The sequence below is a fragment of the Neoarius graeffei genome, chromosome 15, assembly GCF_027579695.1.
Source record: "Neoarius graeffei isolate fNeoGra1 chromosome 15, fNeoGra1.pri, whole genome shotgun sequence".
In the NCBI taxonomy this organism is placed as follows: Eukaryota; Metazoa; Chordata; class Actinopteri; order Siluriformes; family Ariidae; genus Neoarius; species Neoarius graeffei.
Genome location: NC_083583.1, coordinates 31,666,463 through 31,691,594, shown reverse-complemented (window position 1 = coordinate 31,691,594; position 25,132 = coordinate 31,666,463). Strand labels below are relative to the sequence as shown.

At 44.0% G+C, this 25,132-nt stretch overlaps 1 protein-coding gene across 3 annotated transcripts in view; it reads right to left on the bottom strand.

The window, feature by feature from the left end:
- Positions 1-25,132, bottom strand: part of dynlt2b (dynein light chain Tctex-type 2B) — a 70,320-nt gene that overhangs the window by 5,100 nt on the left and 40,088 nt on the right. Inside the window, exons 4-5 of one of the 3 annotated variants that reach the window (XM_060941140.1) lie at positions 1,028-1,091; positions 101-942 (exon numbers count right to left, since the gene is read on the bottom strand). In XM_060941140.1, coding sequence (XP_060797123.1) covers positions 895-942; positions 1,028-1,091 — 112 coding nt within the window. In that variant the 3' untranslated portion in view covers positions 101-894. Of the gene's footprint in view, positions 1-99; positions 1,092-25,132 lie in introns of those variants that run through there. The other 2 variants (XM_060941141.1, XM_060941139.1) reach the window with 2 other exon arrangements.

Genomic DNA, 25,132 nt, shown 5'->3' with positions numbered 1-25,132 from the left:
ACATTGAGTCTCTCTGTGCAAAATTTTAGGTTTCTATCTTGCATAATAAAGATTATATTACACTTTGAAATATGTATGTTTTGAGCAAAATGCAAAAAAATAAAAAAATTCAAATGCCTGTATCTCTGAAACCGTTGGAGATAGGAAGCTCAAATTTTGGGGATTAACTTCTTTTAATAGTATCTCCGAGCCCTCCAAATTTCATTGAAATCTGAGATGGTCGAGCATAAATTTGTCAGATATTTGTTGATTTGGCATGGAATGACCCAATTATTAATTAAAAGATGAAAGGAAATAAATAATAAATGCTAATGATGTTTATTTATTTATTCCACAAAAAGATAGAAACAGTTTATAAATAAAAGTGTGAGAGAAAAGTGGTGTCAAGTTTATATGTACAGCGCTTTTTAACAAGTCATTATCGCAAAGCAGCTTTAAAATAAAGGCTTTAAGCATATGAACTAATTTTATCCCTAACAAATGTATCTATCCCTGATGAGCAAGCCTGTGGCGACGGTAGCAAGGAAAAACTCCCTCAAACAATATGAGGAAGAACATTGAGAGGACCCAGACTCAAAAAAGAACCCATCCTCATCTGGGTGATAACAAATAGTGTGATTATCAATAACTTGCTTCTATAACTGTGTCCCATAGACTTACAAAGTACAACTGTGTAACCAGGACATTCAGTATAGTTTTTGCATGAAGTCTATTTTGTTGAAGTTATCAACTGTTCATTGATGGAGACGAGTGCAAAACTGTTCATGACAACAGCAGTCCTACAGTTATCATGGTGATTGTAGTCCTCAGCCATTGTGGCATAACTGTACATGTCGACGGTGTAGGAGTCCATCAAGGTGAGCGTGTGTTTAGGTCAGATTTTCTGTTCCTGTGTCAATAATTATAAACTCCAAATACAGCAGCCACACACACTATACTGTCCTGTTAAACACACACACACACACACACACACACAGTTAAATATGTGAGGAATAAAACACAACAAGGTGTTGTATGTGTATCTTACATTAATGTAAACTTCTTTAGCACAGCGGTCAGTGTCTGAATCCCAGAAACAGCGAGACATCATCCTGCACACACACACACACACACACACACACACACACACACACACACACACACACACATTATTTTAATATCATTGGAAAACATACACAATGAAAATACAAAGTTCATGTTATTTAAAATTAATTAAATGAACATATATCATGTTAATGAATTTTGCATGAAAGTAAAACCTCTAAAACATGGTGTATCCGCTTCTGACATAAATTGCATCCATAATCTGGAGTGTAAGTGTAGTCACAGCTATAGGCCTTATGGTTATTTCAGTGTCTTATTGTAATGTTAAATCTTCTTCGTGATCGGTGTATTTATGCTCTACTTCCCCTCTATGTACTCATCCCGACTGTATACCCTCTCCCTGCATGCGTTTTATTCCTGTTGCACTTTATTTATGTCCTGCCAGCACTATGCATGTCACATGCACGTCTTGCACTTTGGGTCCAGGACAAAAGTTATCTGCAGGTCCACAGGTCCTTTTTTCTGCTGCTGTCAGTCTTTATAACACTGTTCCTGATGGATCCCACACACCAAGACCAACAATTCACTCATCTGCAATATCATTGTATATTATTTACTCAGTGGTGAACTGTTACTACTAGAGCTGGGACTTCAGCTCAACCAAAACTTAGCCAGACACACCAAAAAAGCAACAGGGCAAAGGATTTTGCAAAGGATTAGCAGCAGGTTGCCAGGTAGCTCTGTTGTGTGTAGTTGTCCATCCATCCATTATCTGTAGCTGCTTATCTGTTCTACAGGGTCATAGGGAAGCTGGAGCCTATCCCAGCTGACTATGGGTGAGAGGCGGGGTACACCCTGGACAAGTCACCAGGTCGTCGCAGGGCTGACATGTACTGTAGTTGTCAATGCTGATTTTAAGTCTGAGTGAAAAATACTGTAATGAGTGTGTGTGGAAGAAGAGTCTGGAGACAGAAATCTTAGTTTCTCGGTCATTAGCCTGTGCTACTTGCTCTCGATAGCACTAGCTTGGCCACTTTATTAGTATTCACTAACTACTGATGAACGCTACACCGGCTGGAAGGTTACTTCACTGCTGTGCTAACGGTGCTGACTCACAGTTAAGCTCACATTGGCCTTCAAGGAGGCCTAGGGTGATAAATTTTTGGTCCCTCCCACTATAAATCAAAATCTGATTGGTTAATTTATCTGTTACTTCCTACATAAACATACACTGCCATGGCCTTCTGTCCCGGCAATGAAGTCCTAACCAATGAGTGAGCAGCTCTAAACTCTTCTCTAGAGACAATAAACAAATAAATCTCACTGGATAACTCTATTTTAATGTTTTCAGGGCATTGAAACTTTCATTTCTGAAGCAAATTTGATAGAAAATGAGGCCAAATTAGAATTACAAGAAAATAATTATGATGAAGTTATGAAAGAAATTAAAAATAACATTTAAAATGCTGTTATGTTGGGTCTTCTCTGAAGGCCTAGAAGGCCCTAATGATTCCCCCCTGTGTTTACTAAACTATGAATTGCTTGTTTTATTTATTTGCAATATCTTGCTATTTCTTTACTTTCACTCATGTGTTGTCAGGATGTTTTATTGCAGTTTACTTATTATTATTATTATTATTATTATCTCTTACTCCTTTTTACTGAGGCTGCTTGCTATCACACTATACTCTCTGCTGCTGTAACCCTGCAAATACCACACTGTGGCAGCGGGGGCGTGGTCAAGCGCCGGTCTGTGACAGGAGGGCGGAGTTGGGGAAGGTAACTGGCAGAATCGCTTCACCTGAGTGTAATTAACCTGTGTTTTGTGTGTGTTCTCCCCAGTAAACCACCCTACTTAAGGAGGGAAAGGGAGAGCGGAAGGGAGCTTCTTCCCCGGCAGAGCCGACAGTGTGTGTGTGTGTCTCTGCCTGTTGGTTTAAATATTGTTCGACTGAAAAGTTCGGCAATAAAGCCTTCTGAGAACCTTGATCTCTGTCCTGCCGTCCTCTGTGCTCCACCCACACGCTATTCTCGCTACAGTGGTGCTGAAACCCGGGAAAGGTGGAGCATCAGTCCTGCAGCCCCATGGAATCCTCCCCGTTCGCGGACTTGGTCCACGCCCTCGCCATGGCTCAGCAGAGCCAGCACCAGGCACTCGTCACGCTCCGGAAGGAGCAGGAGCGCCGCTTCGAAGCCCTGGTGCTGGCTCAGCAGGAAGATCGAGAGGCGTTCCGGCATCTCCTCGCGTCGGCGGGGTCCACCAGCGCCCCGGCCGCGGGCCCGTCTCCCCTCACCTTAACTAAGATGGGCCCGCAGGACGACCCCGAGGCTTTCATCACATTGTTCGAGCAGGTCGCCAAAGCCTCGGGGTGGCCGATGGAGCAGCGCGCGGCGTGCCTCCTCCCCCTCCTGACGGGAGAGGCGCAGCTGGCCGCACTACAGCTCCCCGCCGATCGCCAGCTGGCCTACGCCGACCTTCGCCGGGCTGTCCTCCAGCGCGTGGGGCGCACGCCGGAGCAGCAGCGCCAGCGCTTCAGCGCACTGCGGATGGAGGAAGTCGGCAGCCCGTTCGCGTTCGGCCAGCAGCTCCGGGACGCCTGCTGGCGGTGGCTGAGGGCCGAAGATCGCGACGCCGAGGGAATCATCGACCAGGTGGCGCTGGAACAGTTCATCGCCCGCTTACCAGCCGGAACCGCGGAGTGGGTCCAGTGCCACCGCCCGGCGTCGCTGGATCAGGCCGTGGGACTGGCGGAGGATCATCTGGCGGCTGTTCCGGCGGCAGGACAACCACCGACATCGTCTTCTCTCTCCTCTCCTCTCTCTCTTTCTCTCCCCCCTCCTCCCGTGTCCCGTCCTCGCCCCATTCCCCCACCACGGAGGCGGGGGCCGGCTCCACCCCAGCCGGCCCGCCGCACCCGTGGTGCCCTCCCGTTTCTCCCTTCTGTGTCTGTCTCTCCCCCCCCTCAGGTGAGTGAGCCTCAGAACACAGCTGCAGAGGGAAGGCCTGGGCCGGTTTGCTGGCGCTGCGGGGAACCGGGCCACCTGCAGCAACAGTGTGCAGCGATGGAGGTGGGGGCAGTGGTGCGGATCCCTGACGCGCCAGAGGCTGCCCTCGATCGGGCCGGAGCGTATCGCATACCGGTAAGTGTACAAGGGGCTACATATCAGGCGTTGGTGGATTCAGGCTGCAATCAGACCTCGATCCGCCAAAGCCTGGTGCAAGACGAGGCATTGGGGGGAGCACAAGGGGTGAAGGTGTTGTGTGTGCACGGGGATATTCACAGCTACCCGTTGGTGTCGGTCCACATATATTTCCGAGGGGAAAAATCAATAGAGAAGGCGGCGGTTAATCCTCGCCTTACCCACTCTTTGATCTTGGGGACTGATTGGCCGGGATTTCGGGGTTTGATGGCACGCCTAGTAAAGAGTGGGTCCTGCCGGTTGATGGGGGAGGGTCCCGGTGTTGCTTTGGCTGGAGCGGCGGTCGCAGAGCCGTCTACGTCATCTCCGCGACAGAGTGAGGAGCCCCCGGCCCCTCCTCTTTCTATTGGGGAATCCCTCGCGGATTTCCCACTGGAACAATCGCGAGACGAGACTCTGCGACACGCGTTTGACCAAGTGAGAGTAATCGATGGTCAAACGCTCCAGCTGAACGCCACCCCGCCCTTCCCCTATTTTTCTATTTTGAAGGATAGGTTATACCGAGTGACGCAGGACACTCAGACGAAAGAGCGGGTCACCCAGTTGTTAATTCCAAAGAGCCGCCGGGAATTGGTATTCCAGGCGGCTCACTTTAATCCCATGGCTGGACACCTCGGGCAGGATAAGACACTCGCCCGGATAATGGCCCGATTCTATTGGCCGGGGATTCGCGGCGACGTCCGTAAGTGGTGTACGGCGTGCCGCGAATGCCAGTTAGTAAATCCAGCGGCCATTCCAAAAGCGCCCTTGCGCCCCCTACCATTAATTGAGACCCCGTTCGAAAGAATTGGGATGGATCTCGTCAGGCCATTAGACCGGTCAACACGTGGGTACCGCTTTATATTGGTTCTGGTGGACTATGCAACGCGATACCCGGAAGCGGTGCCTCTTCGCAATATCTCAGCACGCAGTATTGCAGAGGCCCTCTTCCACGTCATCTCCCAGGTTGGAATCCCGAAAGAGATTCTGACTGACCAGGGCACCTCGTTTATGTCACGAACACTGAGCGAACTGTATGGGCTACTGGGTATTAAGCCGATCCGCACCAGCGTTTATCACCCACAGACGGACGGTTTAGTTGAACGGTTCAATCGCACCCTCAAGAATATTATCAAAAAATTCGTAAGTGAGGATGCACGTAACTGGGATAAGTGGCTCGAACCCTTGCTGTTTGCAGTGCGAGAGGTCCCCCAAGCCTCCACGGGGTTCTCCCCATTTGAATTATTATATGGGCGTAAGCCGCGCGGCATCTTAGATGTACTGCGGGAAAATTGGGAGGAGGGACCTTCACAGAGCAAAAACGAAATTCAGTACGTTATGGATCTGCGCGCAAAACTCCACACGCTCACCCACCTAACTCAGGAGAATTTGCGGCAGGCCCAGGAACGGCAAACCCGCCTGTACAACAAGGGCACGCGCCTTAGAGAGTTCACTCCGGGAGATAAGGTACTCGTCTTGTTGCCCACGTCGGGCTCCAAATTAATCGCCAAGTGGCAAAGACCCTTTGAGGTCACACGGCGAGTCGGGGACGTCGACTATGAGGTTAGGCAAACGGACAGGGAGGGGGCGCTACAGATCTACCACCTCAATCTGTTAAAACTCTGGAAAGAGGAGGTCCCCGTGGCGTTGGTGTCGGTAGTTCCGGAGAAGGCGGAGCTGGGGCCGGAGGTCCAAAAAGGGACATTGGCATCTCGTACCTCTCTGGTCCCCTGTGGAGACCACCTCTCCCCGACCCAACTCACGGAGGTCGCCCAGTTGCAGGCCGAGTTTTCGGATGTATTCTCACCCCTGCCTGGTCGCACTAACCTCATAGAACACCACATAGAGACGCCCCCGGGGGTGGTAGTGCGCAGCCGTCCTTATAGATTACCCGAACACAAAAAAAGGTAGTTCGGGAAGAACTTCAGGCCATGCTCGAAATGGGCATCGTCGAGGAGTCCCACAGTGACTGGAGCAGCCCGGTGGTCTTAGTTCCTAAGGCCGACGGCTCGGTCCGGTTCTGTGTGGACTATAGAAAAGTCAACGCGGTGTCTAAATTCGACGCGTACCCAATGCCTCGTATTGATGAGCTGCTCGATCGACTAGGCACGGCTCGCTTTTACTCGACACTGGATTTGACGAAGGGATATTGGCAGATCCCCTTGACTCCATTATCCCGGGAGAAAACGGCCTTTTCCACACCGTTCGGCTTACACCAGTTCGTCACACTTCCGTTTGGGCTGTTTGGGGTGCCCGCTACGTTTCAGCGGCTGATGGACCGGGTCCTCCGGCCCCACGCCACCTACGCGGCCGCTTACCTAGACGACATCATTATTTATAGTAATGACTGGCAGCGGCACCTGCAACACCTGAGGGCCGTCCTTAGGTCACTGAGGCGGGCGGGGCTCACTGCCAACCCAAAGAAGTGTGCGATTGGGCGGGTGGAAGTACGGTATCTGGGCTTCCACTTGGGTAACGGGCAGGTGCGTCCCCAAATTAATAAGACAGCAGCGATTGCGGCCTGCCCGAGGCCCAAGACCAAAAAGGGGGTGAGACAGTTCCTGGGGCTGGCTGGCTATTATCGTAGGTTTATACCTAATTATTCGGACGTCACAGCCCGCTGACTGACCTCACTAAAAAGGGGGCGCCAGATCCGGTCCAGTGGACGGAGCAGTGCCAGCGGGCTTTCTCTGAGGTAAAGGCTGCACTGTGTGGGGGGCCACTTTTGCACTCCCCTGAATTCTCTCTCCCTTTTTTGTTACAGACGGATGCGTCGGACAGAGGGCTGGGGGCCGTTTTGTCCCAGCAGGTGGGGAGAGAGGACCGCCCAGTGTTATACATCAGCCGGAAGCTGTCAGTGCGTGAGGGGCGCTACAGCACTATCGAGAAAGAGTGCCTGGCCATCAAGTGGGCGGTCCTCGCCCTCCGTTACTACCTGCTGGGGCGCTCTTTCACCCTCTGTTCGGACCACGCGCCCCTCCAGTGGCTCCACCGCATGAAGGATGCCAACGCGCGGATCACCTGTTGGTATCTGGCGCTCCAACCTTTCAACTTCAAGGTGGTCCACAGGCCGGGGGCGCAGATGGTCGTGGCGGACTTCCTCTCCCGTCGAGGGGGGGGGGGGGGGGGGAGTCGGCTGCGGGCCGGACGGGCGCCCGGCCTGAGTCGGGCGGTGGGGGTATGTGGCAGCGGGGCGTGGTCAAGCGCCGGTCTGTGACAGGAGGGCGGAGTTGGGGAAGGTAAGTGGCAGAATCGCTTCACCTGAGTGTAATTAACCTGTGTTTTGTGTGTGTTCTCCCCAGTAAACCGCCCTACTTAAGGAGGGAAAGGGAGAGCGGAAGGGAGCTTCTTCCCCGGCAGAGCCGACAGTGTGTGTGTGTGTCTCTGCCTGTTGGTTTAAATATTGTTCGACTGAAAAGTTTGGCAATAAAGCCTTCTGAGAACCTTGATCTCTGTCCTGCCGTCCTCTGTGCTCCACCCACACGCTATTCTCACTACACACACATAATGGGATTAATAAAAGGATTATATTTTCTCTTCTCATCTGATCTCGTCCTGAATTCTGTATGACAACATTGTTTGTGGTGACAAAGATTTACTTAACTACACCAAAGACTGCAGCCACCACAGGGTACTACAAGACTGTGTGTATTAAAGATGCAATAGTCAATTAAAAAAAAATCTAACTTGTCCAAGTAACATAAATATGTAGAACATGATAAAAACTAGATAGAACTCGACGCCAATGGCGTCGATGGGGATGCGTCCGCCTGGTAGACTACACGCCTTATTAAGTTGTGATTTGGGGATGGACATTTGACCTCACAGTAATCTTGACCTGTGACCTTTTAACCTCAAAATCTAATCAGTTCATGTTTGTCCCAAAGCGCGCAAATGGTGAAAGTTTGGTGAAATTCTTTTCATTTGCCTTGGAGATAGTGTTCACAAGGTTTTCGGACAGACATTTGAACTCACAGTGACCTTGACCTTAGACCTTTTGATCTCAAAATCTAATCAGTTTATCTTTGTCCCCAAATGCACAAATGGTGAAAGTTTGGTGAAATTCCTTTCATTAGCCTTTGAGATATCGTGTTCACAAGGTTTCGGGACGGACGGACACACGGACAGACGGGCAACCCGAAAACATAATGCCTCCTGCACCTTAAGGTGGCGGAGGCATATTAATAATTGTTCAAGCCAGTGCCTCAGGACAAGTGTGTTTATTAAGTGGTTAAATGTGTTGGGAAAACTGCCTTAGGGTCTGGGCAGCTTTTTTGTGTGTTTAGATGGGCAGGAGGCCCATCTAAACACACAGTCATTTACAGACATGCTCCAACACCCGATCACTCTGCCCTGTCTCAGTTTGAAATTAGCAAGCACACAGCACAACCAGTTATCCCTCCTGTTTGCAAAAAAGATCACTGTGCTTGGAAAAACATTAACAAGGAAGATAGCAGAACCAGAATAAACATTTACAGTGCTTTTCCAACATGGAGTAATTGTTAACAGATGATGAGAATGAATAATTTGCAAGGTCACTCCTGGACACATATCTCTATAAAAGTAAGTTCTCACTATTAAGCAACAGGGGACCGTTCTTGTACGGTACATGTGCGACATGGAGCTGCAATTTCTGATGAGACTTTCTCAACTTTATGGAAATTAGATATGACCCGGTAAAGTGACAAATCCAAATGACTGCCTCGAATGATTCCTTGGACTAATCATATGGTGCACATGGCACAATATTTTCTCATTCCCCCACCTCACAACTTTAGTTCTTATGTACTGCTAAACAGTGGCAGAACAACTGCACACAAGGCCCTGGGGCAAAACACAAATCAGGGCCACCCCACCCCCCTCCCCTCCACATGTCGAAATTGCAAACAAACAAATTAGAAGGCTTGCGACATATAGGCCTACTCAAGCTATAGCTAATAAAAAGCAGTTTTTATGAACGTAGCCTTTGGACCTAGCCATGGTGAAATTGCAAACAAACAGAAGGCCTGCGGCATATAATCAGGCTATATTAGAACAGAACTTGCTCAAAGTTTTTTTTAATTATTATTATTTTATTTATTTTTATAGGCCTACATAGCCTGTATTTTCCATTCATTTTTTATTATGTTCCAAATAGACATTAAACAACAACAAAAAAATCCAGCAATCATGAATGATACACCCTCATTGTGTAAGCACGTCTTCAACTACAAAGCCGACACGGAAACCTGCGTTCGTCATTAAAAAGGTATTCGTCGACTATTTGAGGGATGTTAAGCGCTCTTGCTCACTCATTCTCAATTGATAAAATGGCCAATCCACAGAGTCTCTCTTGACCCATTGCACTCCTGAGATAATGTTTTTATTAGTGCTGTCAAGTGATTAAAATATTTAATCGTGATTAATGTCGCGACTGTCATAGTTAACTCGCGATTAATCACAATTTAATCGCACATTTTTGTCACATGAAAAACCATTGTAATTCTCTTATCAGCATAAAAAAGTGAATGGGCTTGCTCACTGTTCGAACTTAGTTAGATCCCCTGAAACAGACATGAGATCCCTTGAAAATATGATTTGGGAAATGTTGGGGGGGTCTTTAAAATATTGGCAAAATGATGTTTATTGACATAGCAATCGTGTGTAACGGGCAGTGTTGGGCACGTTACTTTCAAAAAGTAATTAGTTATAGTTACTAGTTACTTTTCCCAAAAAGTAACTGAGTTAGTAACGGAGTTACTTTGTCATAAAAGTAACTAATTACCAGGGAAAGTAATTATTCCGTTACATTTTGTTCCCCCTCAAAAAAATCAAATTCAATTAGTGTAATCATAATAAAAGTGAATGTTAAATGTGTTTAATGACTGAAATGGACACTTAACAGAACCAATTAGTAATGTTATCTACACTATATTAATATTTTTGTGGGACAATGTGAGATAAGACATCTATCAAATGTAATATATTTTTGTAGTTATTAAAATTATGTTACTAATTAAATACACTGAGTGCAGAATTATTAGGCAAGTGAGTATTTTGACCACAACATCCTTTTAATGCATGTTGTCCCACTCCAAGCTGTTTAGGCTTGAAAGCCTACTACCAATTAAGTATATCAGGTGCTGTGCATCTGTGTAATGAGAGGGGGTGTGGTCTAATGACATCAACACCCTATATCAGGTGTGCATAATTATTAGGCAACCTCTTTTCCTCTGGCAAAATGGGTCAGAAGAGAGATCTGACAGACTTTGAAAAGTATAAAATTGTGAGATGTCTTGCAGACGGATGCAGCACTCTTGAAATTGCGAAGATGTTGAAACGTGATCACCGAACAATCAAGCGTTTCATTGCAAATAGTCAACAGGGTCGAAAGAAGCATGTGGGGAAAAAAAGGCGCAAAATAACTGCACATGATCTGCGGAAAATCAAGCGTGAAGCTAACAAGCAGCCATTAGCATCCAGTTCTGCCATATTCCAGAGTTGCAACATTCCTGGAGTGTCAAAGAGTACAAGGTGTGCAATACTGAGGGACATGGCCAAGGTAAGGAAGGCTGAAAAACAACCACCACTGAGTAAGGCACACAAGATAAAACGTCAAGACTGGGCCAAGAAATATCTTAAGACTGATTTTTCTAAGGTGCTGTGGTCTGATGAGATGAGAGTGACTCTTGATGGGCCAGATGGATGGGCCTGTGGCTGGATCAGTAATGGGCACAGAGCTCCACTCCGACTCGGACGCCAGCAAGGTGGAGGTGGAGTACTGCTATGGGCTGGTATCATCAAAGACGAGCTTGTTGGACCTTTTCGAGTTGAGGATGGACTCAAACTCAACTCCCAGACCTACTGCCAGTTCCTGGAAGAAACCTTCAAGCAGTGGTATAGGAAAAAGTCAGCATCTTTCAAGAAGAACATGATTTTCATGCAGGATAACGCTCCATCTCATGCGTCCAAATACTCCACTGCGTGGCTAGCCAGTAAAGGTCTGAAAGGTGAAAAAAATAATGACATGGCCCCCTTGTTCACCTGACCTAAACCCCATAGAGAACCTGTGGTCCATTATAAAACGTGAGGTCTACAAAGAGGGAAAACAGTACACCTCTCTGAACAGTGTCTGGGAGGCCGTGGTTGCTGCTGCACACAATGTTGGTCGTGAACAGATAAAGAAATTGACAGAATCTATGGATGGAAGGCTTTTGAGTGTCCTCATGAAGAAGGGTGGCTATATTGGTCACTGATTTGTTTTTGTTTTGTGTTTGAATGTCAGATATGTTTATTTGCAAATCTGGAGTTGTCATATCAGTGTACCTGGTGAAAATAAATAAGTGAAATGGCTACATATTTGGTTTTTATTAAGTTGCCTAATAATTCTGCACAGTGAAAGTTACCTGAACACATACATATTCTCCTAAAATGGCCAAAACTAAAAACACCCCACTCTAACTTCCATACATATTCAGCTTTGATATTTATGAGTCTTTTTGTTTGATTGAGAACATAGTTGTTGTTCAATAATAAAACTAATCCTCAAAAATACAACTTGCCTAATAATTCTGCACTCCGTGTACTGGCCACTGACGAGGACAAACGCTTTGTTCCTCGACATAATGTGCATTGCACGTAAACACTCTTGCCTTTTATTTCAAGTAATGAAAAGTAATGGCTGTATTTCCAATGTGAAAGCGCAGTGTTGGGCTGACCGCTCGCCATCGCTGTGTCTTCCGATTGAAAGAGCGCGCAGTAGTGCAGTAGGCGTGGCCTACCTACGTATGTTGTCCAAATCTACTCTGATTGGCTTACTGTGCCGTTGTCTCGTGTCTCCCCGCCCCACACGAAAGCAGAGTAAAGAAAGGCTGAACGAGCAGCGTGCCAGATGAGAACAGCTTTAATAAAGTAACGCATAGTATTTTATTATAAGTAACGGGAACAGCGTTATAACGATGTAAAAAGTAATTAGTTAGATTACTCGTTACTAAAAAAAGTAACGCCGTTAGTAACGCCGTTTATTTCTAACGCCGTTATTCCCATTACTGGTAACGGGAAGCATTTGCATATCCGAAGTGAGCGTGTGATGGAGATCCGCGCTCTGAGACAAGCGCAAGCACCCCCCCCCCAAGGGAAAAAAGGGACCCCCCGAAAATATCAGCATAGTTCGAACACTGGTTGTACCAATGTTTTTTTTTTTAATTGCAGAGCATAACACGTCTTGTCACAGCCACTGCAAAGTCGGGCTGGAGCCGCCGATGGGAAAACGAAACCTAAGCCGAGCACCGTGGCTCTTCGGGGGAGGGCAGAGGACTCTGGCTGTGCGGGGCGTGGCATTACAGTCTAGCTGCTATCGTTTTTCTAAGCAAAGTCTCTGTTCCAAGTTCCTGGCAGTTTCAAAAGCTTATGAAAAACCTACATCATGTCACAGAGCGTTAATCTCGCGATAAAAAAATTATCGGCGTTAAAATTGAGTCAAGTTAACGCGTTAATAATGCGACATTTTTGACAGCACTAGTTTTTATCACTTTTAATTTGGAGAAAGAGCACTCTGCTGTCGCAACTGAGACGGGGAGAGTGAGAAAAAGCAAGAAGGCCGTGCACACCTCACTAAATGTAGAAGTTACTGCTAGATGATCTACTACCAGCAACCTGGCCAGGCTAAGCACAGATGTGTGTCTCGCTATCTGCTCCTTGAAACAAGCCCTAAATGACACTAGTTGACCAGGAAAGATGGAGTCAATATCCCGACTATAGTGATCACACAGTCGACGGGCCACTTCGTATAGGTCCTTGGCATGCTGGAGCGTATTTGGATGAATAGCCTCAAACAAATGAGCAGTCCGATTTAAACTGACAAACCTTTGTGACAGCTGCTGAATGATTACATCAAGGCATGCATAGAACACATTCACCCGAAAATAATGTTCTGCATCGGAAAGCCGACTGTCTTCGCTAAGGCGATCAAAGTGGCGCTTCACTTTTTTCAACCTGGTGGCTACAAATTGCTTTTGACTGCCCCATTTCACAGCCAATGCCAGAGTGGAAGCCTTTACCTCATCAAACTGCTCCCTGTACTCCTGTAGAGTTCGCACAGCATTCTGCAATAATGCAGACGCTTTGAGGAGATCAATGGTCTTCTCCTGCAGTAACTTTGAGATGGCATTAGTGCACTCCAAAATCTTTGTCTGAAGGCTGATTAAAAATATGACCTGAAATTTAGTAATGGCTTTTTTAAGTGCATCTGCCTCATCTCGTTCATTCGTTTTCTCGCTTGTAAGTGAGAGCTTTAATGACGTCTCCATATCTGTACTTTAACGCAACAAGCGCATCGTAGCGGGAGGACCAGTGGGTTGGGCAGAGGCGTTTCAAGGTTGGGCAGAGGCGTTTCAAGGTTATGTCCCTACTCTCTGGGCTCAATAAGTCGCCAAGTAATGCCCATCTCTTAACACTGGTGGCAACCACATCATAAAACTGTCTAATCTCTGGGATAGTTTTGACAGAATCATTCAGTACCAAATTCAGACAATGAGCCGCACAGTGCACGTACAAAGCAAGGGGCTCCCGCTCCGCTATTCTCGCTTGAACACCAGAATAAATTTCGCTCATGTTCGCTGCGCGGTCATAACCCTGTCCACGGCATCTGGAGAGATCTAAGCTATTCCCTTCAATGCAGCTAATAATTTGGCCCTCCAGTTCAGAAGCGGATGCGTTCACAGTTATCTCAAATCCAAGAAAAGCCTCAACTATCCTGATTTCTCAGGGGTTTATTTTATTTTATTTTTTTAACTATGATAAGAATGTGTAGCAAAAATGAGAGATATATAGGTCAACTAGTCTGTAATCATGTGAAAACTTGAAGGTTTCAAGGAATTTCCAATTTTATTTATTTTTTATTTATTTATTTAACCTTTATTTTACCAGGTTAATCTCTTGAGATATAAATCTCTTTTCCAAGAGAGACCTGGCCAAGATGGCAGTACAAATAGTTTCATAAAAAAACATAAAAACATAAAACAATCAAACCCTAAAAAAAAAAACACAAAAGACATAAAACAAATAAAGAACATTACAAACATTAAAAGGCATCACCTAAAACATCTAATTAAAACATGTGCAATTATGAGTGGACTTGTGCTCTAAGGCTTTTACATAACCTATGAAATCATGCAAGGGAATGAAACGCTGTAATTTCAGATCTTTTTGCAGATCATTCCAAGCGGTGGGTGCAGCAAATATAAATGCTTTTTTGAACAACTCTGTCCGGGCTTGAGGTACATTCAATAAAATAAAATCATGAGACCTCAAACAACGTGAGCTCTGTTTAAAAGAAAGAAGCTCAGAAATGTAACACGGGAGTCTGCCAATTAAGGCCTTGTACAAAAAGATATAAAGGTGAGAGAGCCTGCGAGTTGACAGTGAGGGCAAGTTTACACTGGAATAAAGTGTGCAGCGATGAGTGAGAGGTCTGGAGTTTGTAATGAATCTTAAGGCACCATGATACACCACATCTAACATATGGAGAGACTGAGTTGGGGCATTCATATAGAGCAGATCACCATAATCGATGATGGGTAAAAACGTTGTATCAACTAGCCTTCTTCTGGCACATGCAGTAAAACAGGACTTATTCCTATAATAAAGCCCTAGTTTTAGTTTTAGCTTCTTAACTAGGTTCTGTATGTGAGACTTAAAAGAAAGGTATTCATCAATTAAAAATCCAAGATATTTGTATGATGTAACTGCTTCAATTAAGTGACCCTGAGTAGTAGAAATAATAAGGTCGGACTCTTTCCTTCTTGAGTTTGAGAAAACCATTAATTTGGTCTTATCAGCATTAAGAACCAGCTTTAGTTGATGTAACTGTGCTTGCACTCTATCAAAAGCAGTTTGCAGATACTCAAAGGCCTTCCTCACAGTAGCCGCACAACAGTAGATGACTATCATCTGCATAAAAATGAAAAGTTGCATTCTGAACATTTTCCCCCACACAATTTATATATATAGTAAATAGCAGTGGTCCTAGCACTGAACCCTGTGTTTGCAGACTGATAAAAATTGTGACGTCAAGCCTTCAGCTTGGGTAGCCTGAGTTCTATCAGTCAGGTAGTTCACAAACCAGCCCACAGAATGCTGAGACATTCGTATACTAACAAGCCTCTTAACTAGCATGTTATGGTCGACTGTATCAAATGCCTTAGAGAGATCAATGAAAAGAGACACACAATGTTTCTTATCATCAAGTGCTTTGACTATATCATTTACCACTTTAATATCTGCAGTTGTAGTGCTATGATTTTTCCTAAAACCAGACTGATGCCTAGATAATACTGACTGAGTGACTAGGTACTCTTTCACTTGCTCACTGATTAATGATTCATATACTTTAGCCAAGGCTGAAAGTTTAGATATGGGTCTATAGTTATTGGGCATGGCTGGGTCACCTCCTTTTAAAAGTGGTAAGACATAGGCAGATTTCCATACCTTGGGAATTATGTTAGTGACCAGTGAAAGATTAAAAATATGTGTAACAGGTTCAGCTATAATATCCGCTGCTAATTTCAAGAAGAAAGGTTCCAAATGATCTGGACCAGCAGGTTTTCGAGGATTTAATTCTCTCAGGGCTTTGTGAACACTAGAAATAGAAAAGGGGCTAAAACAGAAACTATTGTCAACGGTAGTAAAAATATCTGTTTCAGTCTCCAACCCCACGAGGGTTACAGGGGTAACAGAATCAAACAAGAATCCAGAGGATATAAAGTGTTCATTAAAACAGTTTAACATTTCTAATTTGTCAGAACTAGTCACACCATTCATGACCAAGGACAAAGGAAGACCTGTTGGTTTAGTAGATGTAGATAGTGACTTAATGGTTTGCCAAAATTTCTTGGGGTCATTTAGATTCCTAGCTGTCTCAGAAAGATAAAATTCAGCTTTTGCTTTTCTAAATTGTGAGGTAAATCTATTTCTCAGCTGTCTAAAATGAAGCCAGTCTTCTTTAGCATTTAAATTTCCTAGCTTTAGCCCACGCCACATTTCTCTCATGAAGTAAGTTAGAGATCTCTGAGGTAAACCAAGGATTATCCCGCCCTTTAATTCTAAATTTATGAATAGGTGCGTGTCTATTAAGAATGCTCAGAAAATTGTTCTGAAAAAAGGACAAGGCTACTTCTACATCATCTATCAAGGCAACTCTATTCCAATCAACAAAGAATAGATCATGCAAAAAACCCTGTTCAACAAACATTTTTATATTTCGCCTCTCAACAAAACGAGGTTTCAACTTAGGTACCTTAGCATCCCTAACAGCAGCAATCACACAGTGATCACTCACATCATTTGCAAAAACACCTATTGTAGAGTATTAACAAGGGGCATTGGTCAAGATTATATCAATGAGTGATGATTTCTCAGGATATTTAGGATTTGGCCTCATAGGAGTGTTAATTAATTGTGTTAGATTTAGTGTAACACACTGCTCTTTAAAAGTATCTGATGCAAGCGTCAACCAGTCCCAGTTCAAATCACCAACAATAACAGTCTCATTGCAGATAACTTGGCCTAGTAAATTGGATAATGTAGCTGTAGCTTCACTTGTTGCAGAAGGTCTATAATATCCAATCACTCTGATATAGTGATTTTTGGACAATTCCAAGTTCAGCGCCAGAAACTCAAATTGTTTACTCACAGACTTTGAGAGCACTATGCTAGTATTAAACTTGCATTTAATATAAATAGCAACACCTCCACCCTTTTTGGGGCGATCGGAGCGATACACATGATACCCTTCAATACCAATATCTTTATCAAGAGTTGAGTTTGTCAACCAAGTCTCAGATAAAACAACAATGTCAGCATCAGTAGACTTGACCCATACTTTAACCATATCCAGTTTGGACATTAAACTCCGCACGTTAAGATGAATAATACCAAGACCAGCTCTAGACTTAAACTCTTCAGGTGTATGACATAGCTTATAAGCATCAGGGCCTGGATTGGGCTTGACATTACCAGATACAAGTAACAAAATAATGATTAAGAGTCTGGATTTACCTGACTTGGAGTGTAGCCTGTCAGATTTAGAAAAGGATGACACTGAAAATGCAGAGGAGTTCCCAGACACAACAAACCAGTCATTTAAAATGGACAGACAGTGTTGGGTCAAATTTTATTATATGTAGATTATGATCAGAATATGAATCAGAATCAGTAGGTTAAATCAGGATATATGTAGGTATATGTAAGTTTAGTGAAATAGTAATTCTTAGCTTATTCTGTGTCAAAATTTAGTTTGAAATGACCTTAGGTCCGGCTGGACATTGCTTGGGAACATTTTGTTTATGAATGTGTATTTTGAACAGAGAAGTGTCTGAAGGTCTGTTTTAGTGTCAGATCGACCCATACACACTCTGAAATGGTAGAATTAAAGTTCATGATCATGTTAATTCATTCAGTTGAACCTTAGGTCATAGCTTCATAAAAGCTATGAAATATACTGAAATATATTGAAATATACTATGGTAGTGATTAATGTTAGTTTTATAGGTCCCGTAATTAACGAATGCATTCTGTGATTAATGTTAGTTTTATAGTTCTAGATTAGTTCCATAATGACATTATAATTATAATTAAGATCTTATGATTCTAAGGATTTTTAGTTTAAAAGCATTAACCTAATTTAGTTGAGTTTAATCCTGTTAGTTGTTTAATTGTTCTCTCTCTTTCAGACATATTCTCATTGTTCTTGTGGTTAAGTTGTTCTTATTTTTTTATGTTTATTCTCTTATAACATTCCTTGTTTTAGCATTATGAAAGACATACTGTTATTTGTTATTTTACTTATGATGATGGAATCAAGATGTGATTTACTGACTTAACACACATTCATGTGTTAAGAATTATTCCTGTCAATTAGTAAGATCCTTTCTGTGCAAACTAGTGTTTTTTGACCTTCTTCGTAGGCAAGACATTATCTATGTTTAACATTCCAAACTATTCCACGAAAAATCAGACATAATATGGATTATAAGCCAAAACTCTGATATCTATCTGTACCTTACTGTCAGCAAATATGTTTTTATATTATGATTGATTCAAGATCATTACACACTTACACATAGACACACACCCATTACACACACACACACACACACACATGAAGACAAAACATAAACACAGAAACACTATAAGACGCTTCCAAAAATGTTTTCATTTGGACGAAGTGACTGAGCGAATAAACTGGCATGTGAACAACTCTCACGTGTTCCCTTGTCTGTTTGAGCTGTTGATTCGTCCACCTCGGGCCCGAGGGAAAGGCATTCACGAAGGAATCCAGGGTCTCTTTCTGGGTGAACCCCAACAATTTGGTGTCAGAAGTGGGATACTGCCAACCAGGTGAGTAAATTATTTTAATTTTAATTTATAATTTGATTGGTTATTGATTGGTTGACCGCCTGGTTGGTAGTAATTTAAAAAAAAAAGAGACCCATAATTCAGGTTGGTAAACCTCATGTAGAGGCACGGGACGTAAGGAACCTCGTAGAGATTAGATTAGACCTTTTAGACTCTTGTTTACGGGACGAGACGGGGCTGGTAGAGCCACGGGATTGGACTGGTAAACCTCGTAATTTGTTTACGGGACGGTGAGCCTCGTGAAGACACTCCACGGGGGAGAGCTGTCACGAGAAGAGCGCGCTTTTAATCTTTGATTCCTTCGTGCAGCCATGGGGTGTAGTTGTAGTAAAGAGGTACTCAGACCCGATTCTGAAGACACTCCACGGGATTGGATGAATCGATGTGATTTGGGACTCGATACTGCTCCTTGGTTGGACCTTTTAGCCGATTGGTCCGGGAAACAATTTCAGTCTCGGTTAATTTATCCTCGTGCAGGGACTTTTAGACCAGAGTATCTCGTTTCGGCATATAAACAGATATATGAAGGATTTGGCAACCCAGAATGGGATTATGATTACATGACCAAAGGTTATTTAGAGTGGATTAAAATGAAGCCAATTTGGGATAATTTTCATGGAATTAAAGAGACGAAAGAACAGAAGAATTCAATACCACATCCTAAGCGCAATGCAGAGGTGAAACCTGCTTTATTTAGATCCATAGCCTCTGCTCCCCCACTGATATCCGAGGAAGTAAGAAACATTCCTGTAGATACACCGGCGAACCCTTCATGTCCCGCTGATAACGTTCCTAGCGTATTTCATAACACAGGCGCTAGAAGAAAAACTGTAATGAGCAGAAGAAACGAGACGAACGAATCTAATACGGATTCTGACGATGAAATAAACACAGCTTGTGTGTGGGCGCGAAGAGGAAGAGGATTTAAGATCAATCTGCCTTCGGCATCAGAATTAAAAGATATTATCAAGTTGTTGCCTTCGATAAACAACCCAATCAACTTTGTAGACATGCTCGTAAGAATGTGCAGGCACAAACAAATGGTTGGTGCAGATTATCGTTTTATCATGCATGCTGTTCTCAGTGATAGATATGATGAAAATGCATTGCTCAGGCATGAAAACGGGTCAGGGGTGAAAAAGGTGAGAAGGGTGCGCGAGTGGTGACGTGGCCTCTGGTGTTGTTTTATTTTGTTTGGGGGGTCCTCCCCCAGAATAAATATTATAGCCTCCTTACTAAGTATACTGTATTGACATTTGCACAAGGACATACAGTACAAATACATGTAGTTATAGTGAAATTATGCCCTGGAAAAAAATGCGAATAATAGAACGAAGAAAGTGGAACACACAAGGAATAGTGATCATTTTTTCCTTTTACCGGTATTTGCCTGGACCACCAGTGTCTCCATGGCCCGCTTTCGCCGAGTTGCCACATGCATTAAATGCTTCTCTCCTTCAGCAGTCGGTTTCTTGGCCTGCTGAGCACTGCAAGTTGCTTGAGAGCCATACTTGCTCTGCTGCTTTTCCTCCTTGTTCACCCTCTGCTGGTGTTTGTATGTGGCTGCTGCAGAGTTAATGTTCTTGCACAATGTTCTGTCCACTTCCCCAAACTTCACGTCCTCCCTTCTAAAGAGCTGCATAGCTGTCTTCCCCCTGGACATCAGCGTGTACTTGACCGTCTGTATTGCATTAAAATGTTTCCACATTCATGTTGCCACTCCTTTGATCAATTACATCATTCATCAGACTAAATGAGGACTCGACTCTAGGTCCATGAAAGATGGAGAGGCAACACTTAACCAGTGCACCCAGGGAGGGGTACTTGTCTGGTTTGTCGAAGACATGACCCCACCACTCCACGATGCACTCTCCCTCCTTGAAGCTGGGGATGGTCAGGTCAACACTGAACCGCACAAGTTCCCTCTGGATATCCTGGTCTGCTGGCAAGAGGTGCCCCAGCATACCACTCAGCCTGCCAAGATATGGCAGTACCTGCAGCTTTCAGTTCTTTTTAAATCAAGGCTGAATACTTTCTTCTTTGCTGTTGTCTTTTATTAAATCAAATTTGAGACTTTTAATTTGATTTATTTCAGCACGGACAGCACTACAAAATGGCGTCTCCACTATACAGTGCCCTATAGAGGGCTACCGCATGACGTCACCGCGCTGCGAGATTTTGTTAGGCGCCATATTGGAAGACCAAGTACATGCACTCACAATATAAAACAAAGTACAAGCGAGAGTAAAGTGACACGATGGATGATAATTCTGGTTATGTGAGTACATTACCAGCTGCAGAAAGGGCACGGTATGTGGAGAAACTGGCTGTGATTGATGGGTTTGACCCATATGATAAGACCCGCGGCAAGGGAGAATGGAAACATAAGGAGGACCTGACACCAATTCTGCCATCTGTTTGCTACCCAGACATTGTAAACTATTAGTTGTTTACACCCAGTGCCTACACTGCTGATGACTTGAAAGCCTACAAAGGGCTACAGGCTTACAATTATGTTGTTAGTGGCTTGGTTCGTGATATTACAGCTGTTATTAAGAATAACCTACACATAGTTATGGCCAAGGTAATCTTGTTGATATTTATCTTTTAATAATATATCTTTTCAATTGAAAAAATAATACTTTTTGTTACTATTAAGGTATCCATAATTTAGATTAATTTATCCAAATTATACATATGTATTTATGATATATGCCTACACAACAACTATGCTTTATTTATATAATAGGAGGGAGAGCAAGCCCCAAACCATCCTAAATTATTATTATTATTATTATTATTAAATTGTAGAAGTCTGGGAGGCTTGCTCCTCATACAGTTATCAACTTGGGGCCAATTTAGCATGTTTTAAATCTGAATTCTTGCGTTTGCTTACCTCAAAGTGTCCGCAGATCGTGCACAGACTTATCCATTATATCCACAGTTTTTTGCCAAGTGTCACAGAGGTTTCTTTCAAGTCTACTGTTGGGCCAATAAATCATAAATAAAACAGCTCAGATTTGTTTAAGTCGTTTGCCACTCCACTTTATTCTCGTGGGTTCACATACCGCTGCCGTTATTTCCCCCTAATCACGAGTTTGTTGGTCTTCCAAAATGGCGCAGGGTCTGTTTACTTCCGGTTTCGGGTGACGACAGTGAAATCCCTCTATAGAGGGCTACCGCATGACGTCACCGCGCCGCGAGATTTTGTTAGGCGCCATATTGGAAGACCAAGTACATGCACTCACAATATAAAACAAAGTACGAGCGAGAGTAAAGTGACACGATGGATGATAATTCTGGTTATGTGAGTACATTACCAGCTGCAGAAAGGGCACAGTATGTGGAGAAACTGGCTGTGATTGATGGGTTTGACCCATATGATAAAGGCCTCTGCATGCTCTTGCGACAAGGCTTTCGCAGATAGCTTTTCGCAGACAGTTGTAATTTATTGTTGAGCGGGGAGTAATAGGCGTGCGCGATGTTATTCACCGGCACAACGCAAGGGGGCGCGAAGTCGCTAGGAGTAGTTGGTGGGTGTGGTTAGTGGAGTGTTTATCCTCCGGTTACTTATAATGACTAGAACTTTTTTTTTTTATAATGACTAGAACTGGAGTCATATAGATGTACGTACTTCCTCAATCAACCGCTCTTCGTGCTGCTCCATCTTCGCTCGTGTTTTTAAAAATGCCGGTTGTGAAAACAAAACAAACCGGGAAAGTAGGGAAGCGGAAGTGCATGTACAGCGGATGTAGAGTGGACCAATCAGAGCCCTCTTGTCTGCGACGCTGTCTGCAAGGCTTCTGCGGTGGTCACAATTTTTGGGAGGTGCGCGCAGAGCGTCTGCGAAGGTGGGGGGGCTACGCAGACGCTATCTGCGACACCGTCTGCGAGGACTGGGCTGTCAGCATAAATTGGCCTTAAGACTCGTGGCAAGGGAGAATGGAAACATAAGGAGGACCTGACACCAATTCTGCCATCTGTTTGCTACCCAGACATTGTAAACTATTAGTTGTTTACACCCAGTGCCTACACTGCTGATGACTTGAAAGCCTACAAAGGGCTACAGGCTTACAATTATGTTGTTAGTGGCTTGTTTCGTGATATTACAGCTGTTTTTAAGAATAACCTACACATAGTTATGGCCAAGGTAATCTTGTTGATTATTTATCTTTTAATAATATATATTTTCAGTTGAAAAATTAATACTTTTTGTTACTATTAAGGTATCCATAATTTAGGTTAATTTATCCAAATTATACATATGTATTTATGATATATGCCTACACAACAACTATGCTTTATTTATATAATAGGAGGGAGAGCAAGCCCCAAACCATCCTAAATTATTATTATTATTATTATTATTATTATTATTATTATTATTATTAAATTGTAGAAGTCTGGGAGGCTTCCTCCTCATACAGTTATCAACTTGGGGCCAATTTAGCATGTTTTAAATCTGAATTTCTTGCGTTTGCTTACCTCAAAGTGTCCGCAGATCATGCACAGACTTATCCATTATATCCACAGTTTTTTGCCAAGTCTCACAGAGGTTTCTTTCAAGTCTACTGTTGGGCCAATAAATCATAAATAAAACAGCTCAGATTTGTTTGTTTAAGTCGTTTGCCACTCCACTTTATTCTTGTGGGTTCACATATCACTGCCGTTATTTCCCCCTAATCACGAGTTTGTTGGTCTTCCAAAATGGCGCAGGGTCTGTTTACTTCCGGTTTCAGGTGACGTCAGTGAAAGGGGTCTATAGTGAGTAGCGAGCAATTTCGGACACAGGGATTGTCAAAAGACGCGCGCGCCCTCTTTCGAATGCTGACGTGATCAAGCCGGAAGTTTTGTTTGTTTTGATGGCAAATCAGGAAAGTTTGGAAAAAAGTAGGAAATTCAGTCCGATGACTCAATCCAGCTTCCAGCGGTCTGGTCTGCACTCTGACTGATGTGTGCACGCTCTGGCCAGCAGGAGAAGAGGCGCGAAATGTTGCCGCTTGCCCTTCGCAGCGAGATGTACTCGTTGCTATGGCGTCAATATCAAAGCAGGAGGAGAGGCGCAAACCGCCACGAACTGTCTATGAGTGCGAAGCGACCTCCTTGCCCTTTGGGTCAATATCAACCCCCCCCCCATTTTTTTTTCTCATCGGATCTACACGATTCACGTAGGTCACCCGTTTTGGTTTCAAAACGGCGAATTTCGCCGAAAGGTGAGGGATTTTCATGCATGATTGCTAGCCGCCGTACCTTGCTTAAAGCCCGAGAATGATGAATATGAAGTAACTGAGATGAAGGTGGAAGAAAACGGTCAGACCACGACCAAACAAGTAATGAAGTTTTACTGGAAAGAGACTGATAGAGCTATGACAGAATTAAAGGACCAATTGACGCGTTATCTGCTCTCACGAAGACAGGCTAGCCGTGATCTTTCACAGGTTACTAATTGTAAACAGGAGAAGGCTGAACTCACTTCCAAGTTTTTGACACGCTTTAGCGAGACGTGGACTTGTTTGGGAAATATGCCACTGAACCAGCAGCAAAGCAATCCTCTCTTTATTTCGACATTTCTGAATAATTGTCGTCCTGATGTACAGAAGGTTTTGAAACATCATTTGAGTGACCGGAGTAATATGATAGTGAGAGCTCTAGGGGAGAAGATTAGAGTTTTGGAGGGAGATGATCTTTTGGATACTAAGCAGGTGGCCTGTCTTTCCGTTGCTAGTGGTTACTCACAACAGAATTGGGGTGATCCACAAGGCAGGGCGGGGAATAAGGGATTCCCTGGTGATAGATTGTGCTATTATTGTGGTAAAGAAGGACATTGGAAGCGCGAGTGTAGAAAGAAACGAGCAGATGAAGACAGGGCACGGCAAAGAGCTGCTTCTTCTTCTTCTAATCTTCAGCGTGGTGTGTCTCTTCCTTCTCCTCCCCCTCCTCCTCTTGCTTCGCCTACGGCAAGCGTAGGCCCATATCGAGCATAGAGCTGCCTACAGAGCTGTGACCCCATGATGATACATTGTTCTTTCGACTCTTATCTAGCTAGTGATTTGCCTGTTGTAGAATTAGCTGTGAATGGAAAGGTGCTCCCTTTCTTAATTGACACTGGTGCTACAATGTCCTCGGTGGGAAAGTCATACGAGGGTCCGATGTCTAACAAAACCGTTCGCTCTGTGGGAATTGATGGGGTCCCTTTTTCTTCCCCTTGCACTCCTCCGTTACTGGTAACCTGTCCCGCTGACCCAGCACTTCGTAAACATCACTCTTTTGTGTTGATGTCACAGTGTCCTTTTAACTTAATGGGACGGGATCTAATGAGCCTGTTACATTTATCCATTTCGTTTCAGGGATCCAAGATGACTATTTGCACTCCTGACTCGCTGCCTCCTGCTTTATCTTATCTTTCTTCACATGTGACTGTACCAAATATCTCTGCTGTTTGCATGACTTCTGTAAACCCTGTTATTCCCTCTGCTGACCCTTCTACGGTTTTGGCTGAAATTCCCTCCTCTCT